Source organism: Stigmatopora nigra, chromosome 14, assembly GCF_051989575.1.
Source record: "Stigmatopora nigra isolate UIUO_SnigA chromosome 14, RoL_Snig_1.1, whole genome shotgun sequence".
Classification (NCBI taxonomy): Eukaryota; Metazoa; Chordata; class Actinopteri; order Syngnathiformes; family Syngnathidae; genus Stigmatopora; species Stigmatopora nigra.
In genome coordinates, this window is record NC_135521.1 from 440,135 (window position 1) to 452,872 (window position 12,738).

Consider the following 12,738-nt stretch of genomic DNA (forward strand, 5'->3'; position numbering starts at 1 on the left):
ACCAAATCTATTGAGGTCACACTTCTTATCATATGTTTCGGATAATACTTACCACTGTTTTTTGTTGTTTTATTTTTAAGTCGGACTAAGCCTATGAGCATGTCTCATAATTCATACTAATTGTTTTTCTGCTGGAATTAAAAGTGACAACAACATTTAGGTGAATCACTAACCTTTTGTCCAAAATGGCATCAATAGGTTTTACATATTTCTCTTTAAGGTGCGGGGGAAGATGATATGTACAATAAATATATAAAATAAATAATTCCATCATTTGCTTTTTTCTCAGTTTATTGTTGCCATATGGTGTGTGTGTGTTGTCGTGACGTGTCAAAAGAGAAGCATGTTGCAGGAATCCAACCGCATTGTGTACAAGATATTTAGCATCTTTCTGTTACTTTATGAAATAATGATTAGTTTGGATTACAATGACACAAACTTAGCACAAAATGACCTTTACACTACCGTCTCCCCTTTTTTTTTACACTGTTTTGACTCATATCTAAAAGTGGAAAAAAGTTATGAAACGATTTGAGAAAGTTGACTTTCCGTCTCAATCGGGGACGTTTAAGCTTTCGGTCCTTGAAAATAGATGTCTACATATACTATAGAGAAAGAGTCAAAGCTGAATTGGCAATTCTGAAAACAGGTGACACGCCTCCATAACAAGTAAATACACATTTCTATAGTCATATATAGATCATTAAAGTTTTTTTTCTTCTTTTTTTTTTTTAGTACAGTACAGTAAACAGTTCTCCTAAGTGATCGAAGCTACTCGATGTCCAAGCCCAAAAAGTGGTGGAGAAAAACGTACCATCCATTTTTGTTACTGCTCCCCTGCCATATAGTGAAAAATCAATCTCAAAGCAATAATAAAAAACTTAAATAAAGAATACAGAAATTGAAAAAACGACCACATTATATAGCACACATTTGAAAGAGATTGGAAAGACGCCCGGCCACCGAAAGAATAGAAAACAATAATGTAAAAGAATGGCATTGCATGTCCAAATACTCACGTGTAAATGTCCTTCCTGTACAGTTTAGCGACTGTGAGTTTACAAGCGCTGGGCTTTTCCGACCCCCCCAGGTGAAAGCCTGCTTTGATTATCCTCAAAGATAAACATGGCTGCTGTCAACACACTCAACCAGAGGGAACAAAACAGGTCCATTTTCAACGTTTGCCGCCATTTGTTTATTTGCAGTTTCTCAGTCCTGCTGAGACAAACGGGCCCCCTCAACAAGGGCGTTTACCCACCTGCCCCAAGCCATTTACACCCCCCCCCCCCATCCCCATCCGCATCTTCAAGTCTTGTGAGCAAAATGGTGGCATTCCCCTCAAGCCTTCTTCTCAATGAATTCCACCAGATGAAAAAGGACGTAAACTATCCTTGTTTTGGGTATTCATGTTTGGTTCCTTTTTTTGGGGGGTCCCGTTGGGCGAGGATGCTGCAAATTCAGGCGGTCTCCGGAATGTCGACCAGAAAAGAACTGGTGAATTCGTTTCCTCTCTAGAAGAAGAATACAAAAATATACACGTTAGAAATGTGATATTTTGTGGGGAAGGAGAAGAGGTGTGTGTGGAAAATCTGGGGCAGAAAAACAAGGACGAAAGAATTTACCGTATTTTTCTGACTAGAAGTCAGGCAAAGAAAACATTGTTTTCATCAGAAACTGGGAAAGTAGGTCGAGTTTAAGTCGTAATAGTAAAATTGAGAACAATTGACTAAATAGGCATCTGCAAAAAAAAAACATAGCAGGAAAACAAAAGTCCCACTTGATGATTTGGAATAGTTTGTAAAATCCGCTAATAGTGGCCTCATTCACACAGGTCACACGCACAATGAGTATTAGGATGTGTCACATTCCACCATCCTTAGCAAAGAGCTTTTTTTTCATTCTTGTGAAAGGGTTCACGGATAATAAGCGTGCAATTATGCCATGTGAATGGTGTTGGCGAGGGGGGGCGGGCAGGTCGAGCCGCTGACGGCCAATTTATGGGAGGACGCCAATTTGAGAGGGCCACTAAAACAAAGTGGAAAACATCTCTTTCAGCAAAGTATCCCCTTGCTTTTCTGAAGCCCTCCCCCTCCCCGGATCTCCCTCCCGGCTCCATATTGTCTGGATTTGAGGATGGTAATCTCCAAACGATCATCCTAGCAGCCTAGCCCTAACTCTGTTTACCCCAAGCACCCCTAACCCCCGTCTCTCACGGGACAAAAGAGTCTGTGTATCAGTGACTTGATCAGATTAGTGGGATTGGTTCCCGTATTTCATTATGCCCTCTCCCTCCCTTCCTCCCCTATATACTTCTGGCTTCCCTCCCCAATTGACAATGGTCGCCAGCGCCACGCTCATTTGCATCGGGTTTTCCGTCCTAGGTTGGAAAGGGGAACCATCGAGGGAGCCTTTCACCACGTACTCATGGAATGCCGTATTTACGGGCCATTCTTTAAGTAAAACAAATAATTAAATACGTAGGCGGTATTAGTGCCATACAAGGACAAATTGTTGTGCGGCGTTTGCATGTTCTACCTGGGTTTGTGTGGGTTTTCTCTGGGTAGTTTGCTGTCCTCCCACATTGCAAAAGAATGGTAGGCTAGCTGGTTGAACATTCTAAAATGGCATATTTATAGCTATACTGAGTTGTCCTTTGCCCATTTGGTGCCTAAAGTCAGCTGGGATAGGCTCCAGCACCCCCCTTCACCACTCCGTGACCCTTGTGGGGATAAAAGAATGGAATGTCTCAATAGTGAACTACTGTGAATAGGTGAGTTTTCACGCTGAACCCTTTTAGTCTTGCAACTGTAATGCCCATATAATGATTTCCATTCAATACAAATGGGGAAAAAAAGTGTTATTTATCTTTGAAAATAAATGTAGTCAGGTTGAAAAATGTCGGAGAAGGCAAAAGCATTCATTAAAAGGGAACAAGAAAACATTTTCTGGGCTCTTCTAAAGGCAGACGGCGGTTTTAAATGATGGCGCTGTGAAAACAGTTGGGAGTCTGACAGTCTGATAATTCCAGCGAGCTACGTCTGCTGATGAGGGGGGGGGGGGGGGTTTGCAGAGGGTGCGGGGGGTTTAGTGAGGGAGCCAGAGCGAGGCTCTTCAGTCGCCGCTTGACAAAATTATAATTTAGTATTATCACATAATTACAGCTCTTGAGGCTGTATCTCTTTGTGGCCTTTGAATGACAGTTTAGAAACAGCAATTCCATAGAAATGTGCCCTTTTCTCACCTTTTATTCCGAGCCTCAATCGTCTGAAGATGCTTTCTTAATTGTATTTTTCCCCAGCTGCACGGACGACCACTGAATGACAATGAGATTCTTCGCCACCCTTTAAAAAGATTCTTTTTTTTTTCCGCGTGCGGCTCGGCGACTGACGTTTACGTTTATTTTAGTACTTTGGCATATACCGCATTTCTTGGGATTATAAATCACAGCAGCCAAAGAATAAACAATGAAGGGGGAGAAAAAAAAATCTAAATTGCACTTGAGTAAAAGTCTCATTTTTTTCTAGGGCAAATTTAATTTCATCTGAAACCGAGAACAAACACGCGTGAGAGTGACAAGAGTTAAACGGGCTAAATAGTCATCTGTTTACAGAAGCCACAGCCTCCTGAAAAACAACATCAGAGGCTCTCGTTGGTCAGAGAGGAATAAAAAGGTCGTTCTTGACTAATAGTCACGGGCACAGCCTATTTATGAAAAAAAATGTGCCACTCATTAATAATCTGCAAAATACGGTCGCTAGAAAAAGACAAACGGCATAACAGTACTGTGTGGAATGTGTTGGGGAGGGGGCTAACAAATAAAAGATTATTTAGGGAGAGGGAAGAGTTAGTAAAAGACCCAAGTCGGGACGTGAGCCAAATCAGGAATTGACTTGCTTCTATTGGCCAATTGAGGGATGAAATGCAATTCTCTTAATCCCCCTCGTCAAGGGGAGTCCAATTGACTTGTGTTAGTGGGCCAGATTTGTGCCAACTAGCCCACTTTATTGATTTTTTTCATGTGTCTCTATGCCTCCTATCCGATCTGGTATCTTTTAATCCATTTATATAAAATCAAAAAATCTAATATTGTATCTAAAATGGTCTGGCCCACGTGAAATCAGGACACCAAGATGCTGATGATACAGTATGTATTGGTGAGTGACAGGTGGCGGCGTCTGCTCGCCCAAGGTGAAGAATCATTTTGAAATACCTCAGTGTCCGGAACCGAGTCCATGCCCGGCACGTGGAGGTTGCTGCGGTAGTCTGGGGCTTGCCGCCTGTCGGTGGGCACAAAGCTGGGCATCCAGCAGCGATCCGAATGGCCCAAGGCTTTGCACTCCTCCGTGCAATTGGAGAACAGATCCGTAGCTAGCCAAAGATAATTGCAAAAAGTGGAAAAATGGGAATAAACATTACTTTACAGATCAGAAGTCAATCATACATAAAGGTTATTCATATGTCCACATGTTTTTGGGTCAAAAACCTGTCTATCCCCCCCCCAAAAAAAAAAAACGTAAATCCTCTTGCTTTGTATTTGTGTCTGAGTCCCTGTTTATGGGCAAAATCTCAACGCTACAGTTCAAGCTATCTGTGGCTAATCCTACCCAAACACAGTCCGATTAAGCTAAAACCGCTGACATCCGAGTAGGCGCGCAATCGTGTGTGTGTGTAAAGATTGTCGTGTGTGTGTGTGTGTGTTTGGAGCGGTCAGCAAGGGGGGAATTTGCTTTGTTACCAAGCCGATTAATTTAGTTTGCCGTCGCTAACAGCTTGGAAAAGAGCCCGCGTCCCTAATAAGAAGGTTTCCTTATTAAATATTAACCAACACGGCTTGAATGCATCACATTGCATTTTAATGTGGCACTAAACGCGGGGAGGAAGCAACAAACTGCTGTATATTTTACTTCTAATTGCCCGTCCAGCCGTGTTTTCGTGAGGTGGAAAGGAGGAAAGGCGACTACCCGCAGAAAAGCCAATGCAAGATCCTACGCCAGACGACGACACCCGAGACTGGTCGCAAGTAGGTCGTGGGGCACACCGAGACAAACGCGCACAATCACACTCGCACCGCCATCGAGTGGAAAGCCATCCCACGCCATGTACGCATGTATATATAAAATATGCAAATGTGAAACACTTTAAAGGTATGAGTGCCCTCCGATTGGTTGGCAACCAATTCGGCGTGGCTGGGGTAGGCCTCAACACCCCTTCTGAACAATGACTCATTTTAGTTTTGAAAATCATAACCACAAGATAGTTATTTGTTGACACGGTTAGTAGCTGGGGAGTTAGAACCCATAAAAAGGGCTTTTTCCATTGCAATATTTGAAGTCTTTTAAGAGAGTGGGGACCAATTCATTTGTATTGACTTCATTTCCATGGCAAATGTTCATTTGAGATACGAGTAAATCGACATACGAGCTCGTTCCCGCAACGCATTAAGCTCGTATCTCAAGGTATTGCTGTATCTCCAAGTGGGAATCCCAAAGCTAAAATAGTTTGCGTTCAAATTAACTGGAGAGATGATTGGTCTCTTTTAAAGTGGCTCCAAGGCCCCCCTCCCATGTACAACCACACCCACTCACTCACTCACTCACTCACCCACAGACGACGAGCAGCTAGATAAAGCCTTTTTGATATTTCTTGACATTTCAGTAAAATTGGAAACTGCACAGCAGGCACTTTCAAGCCAACCAGGAGGAAAAAAATCCTAATAAATCAAGTGCTTAAATTAAAAAAAAAAGAACACATTTTTGGGTCAGTTCCACCTTTATCTCAGAATGAAGTAGTCTGACGATTATCTCAGGCTAGAGCGGCTGCCCACAAAAGCGTGCGTCCTGGGACGACACCGATGTTTCCCCTCGTATGCCATCGGGGGGGCCGATGCAACGATAGCGGGGAGGGATGCTTAGCCTGGTTTGGTGGAAAATTTCATCTGATTTTAGCATTCCAAGTGATGGCGGTACGGGGGTAAAGCAAATCCCTGATAATAACCTTCATTTGGTAATTGCTATGCAGAGGTCTGAAAAATGAATTACTGATCAGCGAGCTGCTACCGCGGCGATAACGTGAACTGTGGCTCTAAAGAGGAATTAGTAATGGCGCCGAGGGGAGGAAAAAAAAGAGAGAGACAGAGAGAGAGAGAGAGAAATAGAGGGAGAGGGAGAAAGATGGCAGTCAAATTAGGAGGAAAGTGTTGGTGGTGCTAAAAGGCAGATAAGAGCCTTTACTCATTTTCACCAAGTGGTGTACTTTACTGGAAGTTGTTATGGAGCTGGCTCTCAATATGGAAATGCTACGCCCAAAATGTTTTTTGGGGGGTTCAACACAGCTAACATTGACTTGGTTGGCAGCCAATCGCACGATAAAAAAAGACCAAACACTCCACCAAGCTTCTCTGTCGTCGACAATTTCAAGCGTTCAAGCAGTCTGACACGCATGTTTTTGCAATAGGAAACCGGGACAGGTCGGAAACCAGCGGGTATCGAACCCCCGTTCTCCAAACTGCGAGGCGGCCGCCAAAACGTGCCGCCGAGATAAAAATCAAAATAAACTAAATGAAAATATATAAAAGCGAAAAAGAAGAGAATGGTGACCTCGTTCCGTGATCCAATTTTCATGGGCAACTTTTGATGATATCCAAAGAGTCGGGCGGAATAAAGATACTCTGATAAGAATCCTTTATCAGAAAATGACACATTTTCAAAGGACTGCTAAATTTAGTCAATTAATTCCGCTCGGCGTGTTTAGGAACACGGCGCGCCGGCCTCCCTCTTTTGTTCGACAGAGGGGGCTCACATTCAAAATGCTAATACGCAGGAAACAGGACGTGTCCGGAGACAAGCAGCAGCTGCTGTGGCTTAAATTAAAAATGATGCTCTGGATTTGTTCCAACAAAAAAAAAAAAAATGGATGTATGTACTTGGCGGCCCGAAGAGACAGCACAGTGACACACTGTATGGCTTGAAGGTATACGAGCTGATTGGCCAAAGGCACAACCACTAAATAATAATAATAGTAATGCATAGCCCCAAATAAGGACAGAAAAAAAGCATTGGTAGGAATGGGTGCTTTTGTACAAGCTCATTATCTTCGGTTTGGAGCATTTTTTTTCCAAATGAGCTTTTGGGCCAGTTAGTCATGGTGGAAAGCGGTGCTTTTGTGGGGCAAATCCACGATGACCACAGCACCACTCATTTCATGCACGGGTGAAGCCAGCGTTTTGTTTGCAAAAGGCTCAATATTGTGTGTACTTGACGCAGCCTCATTAAAAGGCACGTCACATCCAGTCGGCTCGGCTCCGGCAACCAGTGATTGAGCTCGCGGGGAGCTGGCTCATCCTTAACTTTCCTGCATATTTTTAAGCCGCAAACATGGCGTCATGAAAACAAAGAAACACACACTTTTTATGCCAATGTTGTCCATTTTTCAAGGGCGGGGTTAGTCAAACAACAACCATCTAGCATAATCAATCAAAGGTTGACCACAGGTTAAATCAGGGGTGGGCAAGCTATTCCACAAAGGCCAATGAGTTAACAAGGAGCCTTCAACTCCCTCAAACCAACAGAAGGTCATTTGGAAATGCCCCAAAACGAACAAGAAAACCTCCAAAATGAGCAGAAACCAAACCACAGTGACCCGTTTTTACCCAAAAATCATATGGAAATGACACAAAAATGAATGGACGTCGTGCGCCGTCAGTGGGGGCCACCGATTCACCGATTTGGCTCTTAAAGAAAAGAAGGCATTTTCCTACCGGAAGAAAGGCCTCTGTTGGTCGCGTCGTGGTCACTGTCCCCCTGCTCGCTGTCTCCATGGCCGCTGTCTTTGGAGCTGACCATATCCGCCTCCTGGAAGGCCGAGCTGCAAGCACACGCAGGGTTAATTGGCTTTTGGGCTTTTTCATTAGCGCCACGTATCCAAACAAGCCAGGTTTTTATCTCTCCCGCTCCGTCTCGTCGTCCGGCGCGCCGATGCAATCATCCAGAGTTATCGCTAGATAAGCGCTTCATTACGGGCGGACCAGTGAGAGGAATGCGGGTATTCGGGCTTATTTACCTATTGACGCGTCTTTGCCTGTCGACCATGTAGCTTAACTCTGCTCGCTGGTGTTTGTTCTGGAAAAAAAAGGGGGCAAAATTGGATCAAATGAAAAGCAATGGGGGGCTAAAACAGGCTTTTAGATTCCATCAAGCCCATTTTGGCAATAAAAATACAAGCAGTCATATTTCTATGCCAGTCAAATCGAATAGTCTAATAGCAAGACTGGGATCCATCAGAAAAAAAACATCTTTCCCTAACATATAGAAAGGATCGATGTATTAGTGGCAAATGATGTAACAATCATTGTTGCGTTTTTCAAGCAAATGCTCACAAGTTGTTGCTAATGCAAATAGGAATGGCTTCTCATTTGATGCATGAATAAAAATGAAAAGAGTTCATTAAAAATGTTTCAGTTCAATTTTCCACTCTTTGCTCCGTTCATTTGCACATGATCCATTCCCACACAGGAGCCAAAATGAGGGCAAATACGTGAGAGAATAAAAGGTTGGCGTTTAACACGTAGGCCAGTGTGCCGTGTGCAATGGTCAGGTGTGCCGCGGGAAATTGCAACAAGTCACTCATACAATAGAATATTAGAACGGGATTCAAATGGAACTACTCCCAGTTTAAAATCAATATACGATGAAGGATAAATTAAAGATTCTACTATGACAAGATTCAAATGGTGAAACAGTCATTTTGTTGCTTTTTTTTTTTTCAAACATGAACCTGAAGTAGTTTCCTTTCTACGTAAAGCACAACATGTATTTGTTAGAAGATTGAAGTCATATTTGGGCAAAAGTCATAAAATGAGGCCATTAAAAACATGCCATTTGATTTGGAAGTTGTCCAGGGTCAACTTTTGGTGACATTAGGCCACTTTGAATAAGTGTTAGGTTTAGTTGGGGTTTGGGTTGCTATGTTTGCTTTTGGCCAATTTTGTCTCTCATGGTTTCCCTTCCCTCAAGTGATCAGGTGTGTGTACTTTGTAATCAAGCGTTGTCAGTCCTTTGTTAGGCTTTGTTTCTTTTTAATGGCAAGTAAGCACACAGTGTCTCTTGTTTCCTCATGTTTTTCTTTTTGTTATTTGATTTGAGTCGTGGATATTTTCGTGAACAGTCGTGAAAGCTTTTGTTCGAGTACTCCACTTGCTTGCATTTGGATCCCACCACATTCCACGCCAAACACTCCAAATCAAGGTAAACAAACATCCTATGACCTTATTGTCAGTGGCAGATTTCCAGACTAAAAGCTGAGACTAAGTGTGAATTACATATGATATATATTTTTGCCTTTTTAACATTAGTAACATAAGTATTCTTTGGCTAGCGCGACTTGTAATCCCAAAACACGGTCATTATCTTACAAGTAGCAATGTCCCGATCCGATACAGCAATTTTTTGGAATATCTTATACGCTCCCAAAACCCAATCATCATCATCATCGTCACGTGTGCTTTTGGGCCACCGCAAAGCCAAGCGCCGGTCGGTTCCTTACCTCGTTGGATAAGATCGCTCCGTTTGATATGAGGTCGGGCTGTCGGTCCGAGTAGCCCGTTACTACGGCTCCGCGTGGCTTGTGGTCAGAGTCCACGCTCCTGGACGGACTACACGGCTTTAGGAACATGAGGTCCGTTTTGGCCGACTCGGGAGTCAGACATACCTGGTAACAGTATTTCTGATTGGAGTGCTGCGAGGCAAAATTGCCAGACTCCTCCACGGGGACCTGAGCCGTGGCCGTCCCGCCGACACTGGCGGCGCTCTGAACTAGCATGATATCGGATTTGCTGAGTTTTTTCTGCCGCCCGCCCCCGCCGCCGCCACCGCGGCCTTGTCGCGAGCAACAGGAGCTGCAACCCAGGCAGTAGTCGCTGCTCAGGCACGTGTAAACGTTGACCTTTTTCTCCTTGCGGAAACGCACGGCCAGCACGATCATCACCAGGAGGAAGACCAGCGAGACCGAGACCAGGGCCACCACCACGATGAGCGTGAGGTCCAGGACGCCGTCCTTGGCCTTGGAGGCCTTGCCCCGGTCGGAGGCGCCGCGCCCGGCCGCCGCCCCGTCCACCAGGGCCACCAGCACGCTGGCGCTGGAGGAGAGCGGAGGCTGACCGTGGTCCCGGACCTCGATCAGCAGCTCGTACAACTGACGCGGGTCCCGCTGGGCCGAGGCCCGTCGGGCCGTGCGCAGTTCGCCCGTCCTCCAGTCCATCCGGAACATCCCGTTCTCGTTGCCCCGCCGGATGCTGTAGGAGAGGCGGGCGTTCTCGCCGTCGTCGGCGTCCGTGGCCACCACCCGCGTCACTAGATAGCCGGGCTCGGCCGAGCGGGGCAGGGGCTCCCGGGCCGTGCCGTTCTTCCCCACGGGGGCCAGCACCAGCGGGGCGTTGTCGTTCTGGTCCACCACCACCACGTTGACGGTGGCGTTGGCCGAGAGCTCGGGGGTGCCGGCGTCGTGAGCCCGGACCACAAAGGAGAAATCCTTCAGTTGCTCGTAGTCGAAGGAGCGCAGGGCGTACAGGTAGCCCGTCTCCTCGTTGATGGACACGTAGGTCTTGACCGACATGCCCTGGATGGAACGCTCCAGGACGGAGTAGGCCACCAGGGCGTTGGGCCCCAGGTCGGGATCCACGGCGCTCAGCGCGTGGATGTAGGCCCCCGGCACGTTGTTCTCCGTCACGTACACGTCGTAGACGCTCTGCGTGAAGGCGGGGGCGTTGTCGTTTTCGTCCGACACCCGCACCTGGATGGACTTGCTGGTGGTCAGGGCTGGCGAGCCCCGGTCCCGGGCCACCACCGTCAGGGCGTAGGACTCCGCCTTCTCCCGGTTCAGCGGCCCGTCCGTCACGATGGTGAAGTAGTTCCTGAAGGACGACTTCAATTTGAAGGGCACGTCGCCCATGATCTCCACGTCCACCTGCCCGTTGTCCTGGGCGTCCGGGTCCGTCACGCTCAGCAGGGCCACCACGGTGCCGGGGGCGGCGTTCTCGCGGACCGACTCGGCCACCGTGCTGAAGGCCACGTCCGGGGCGTTGTCGTTGACGTCCGCCACCGTCACCAGCACCTTGCAGTGGGCCGGCACGGCGTTGGGCCCCATGTCCTTGGCCTGGACGAAGATTTGGTAGAGGGCGCTCTCCTCAAAGTCCAGCTGGCCGCGCACCTCCACCCGACCCGTGCGCTGGTCGATGGCGAACAGGTCCCGCATGCGGTTGGAGATGTGGTTGCTGAAAGAGTAGGCGATCTCGCCGTTGGGGCCCTCGTCGGCGTCGCTGGCGTTGAGTTGGATGACCGGCGTGCCGACCGGCGCGTTCTCCGCCAGCGTCACCTCGTAGACGGGGCGTTCGAAGACGGGCACGTTGTCGTTGGAGTCCAGCACCCGCACCACCAGGAGCGCGGTGCCCGTCCTCGGGGGCTGGCCGCCGTCGGCCGCCGTCAGCACGTAGCGGTGGGCCGCCTGCCGCTCGCGGTCCAGCGGCTTCTCCAGCACCAGCTCGGCGAACTTGCTCCCGTCCGTCTGGCTCTGCACGTCCAGGCGGAAGAAGTTGTTGGCGGTCAGCTCGTAGCCGCTCAGCGAGTTGGAGCCCGAGTCCGGGTCCGAGGCGCCCTCCAGCGGGAAGCGCGTGCCGGGGGTGGCGCTCTCCGAGATCTCCACCGTCATGTCCGTCTCGGGGAAGCTGGGCGGGTGGTCGTTGATGTCCACCAGCTCGATCTCCACTCGGAAGAGCTCCAGGGGGTTCTCCAGGAACACCTCCATGTGAAGCTGGCAGCTGGCGCTCTGCTTGCAGATCTGCTCCCGGTCCATCTTCTCGTTGACGAACAGCACGCCGTTCTCCGTGTTCACCTCCAAGTAGGGCGTCCGAGAGCCGGCCACCACTTGGAAGTGTCGCGAGGCCAGTTTGGTGAGGTCCAGTCCCAGGTCCTCGGCGATGTTGCCCACCGAGGTGCCGCGCTCCGCCTCCTCCGGCACGGAGTAGCGAATTTGCCCCAGCGCTCCATGCGTCAGGCACAGGGCGATGAAAAAGGCGACCGTCGCCGGCCCGAGCGCACTGGAGGAGAACATTGGAGAAAAACCTCAAGCGGACCAAACGTTGCGGGAAACGCGCACAAAACTCCCCGCCGCGGCAGCGCGCAAGTCGTCGGGACAAATCTGAGCGAGGTGCGCATTAACGGGGGAACATCTTAACAACAAATACAAAATGCGCTTGTCATTTCCCGATTGCTTTTCGTCCTGGAATGATTGCCATGGACATTCCAGTAAAAAAAGAGAGAGAAAAGAAAAAGCCAGTGTATGGATGGAAGGGAAATTGTCAAAAAAGGAAATCCACTCAAGGAAAAGAAAAGTCAGTCATTTCACCCCCGAAATAGTGCGAACTTGTCCTGTTAGTTTTGCGGCTCCATCTCGCCGTTTTGCACTCTGCTTTTCCTCGGCGTCCTCTGCCTTCAGTCTGCTGTTTGCTCCCCTCTTCATGCGCACACGCACATACGCTCGCTCGCTCGCTCACTCGATCGCTCGCACGCACGCGCACGCCTCCCCATAGCCTCTGCGGTTGTAAATCACTCCGGGATGGCTCCCTATTGGTCGGCCTGGACTGCACACCCATGATGCCCCTCCGCCCACTTCTCCTCCATCTCGGTTTACATCCAACTGTGGTTGGCTTGCTTTCAAATACCTACTAATATCCTATATTAGATGTAT

At 48.0% G+C, this 12,738-nt stretch overlaps 1 protein-coding gene across 2 annotated transcripts; it reads right to left on the reverse strand.

The window, feature by feature from the left end:
* Positions 1-273: 273 nt before the first annotated feature.
* Positions 274-12,526, reverse strand: LOC144207002 (protocadherin-10-like). 2 transcript variants are annotated; one of them, XM_077732167.1, is made up of 5 exons: positions 9,541-12,526; positions 8,059-8,117; positions 7,757-7,863; positions 4,211-4,368; positions 274-1,511 (listed from the first exon to the last, which is right to left on the reverse strand). In XM_077732167.1, the coding sequence occupies exons 1-5, from the start codon at positions 12,100-12,102 to the stop codon at positions 1,458-1,460; spliced, it is 2,940 nt and encodes a 979-aa protein (XP_077588293.1). In that variant the 5' UTR covers positions 12,103-12,526; the 3' UTR covers positions 274-1,457. The 2 variants fall into 2 exon arrangements, 1 of the variants encoding a protein (XP_077588293.1); XR_013328541.1 differs by lacking the exons at positions 274-1,511; positions 4,211-4,368; positions 7,757-7,863 and having other exon boundaries at positions 9,541-9,640; positions 9,706-12,526.
* Positions 12,527-12,738: the final 212 nt, after the last annotated feature.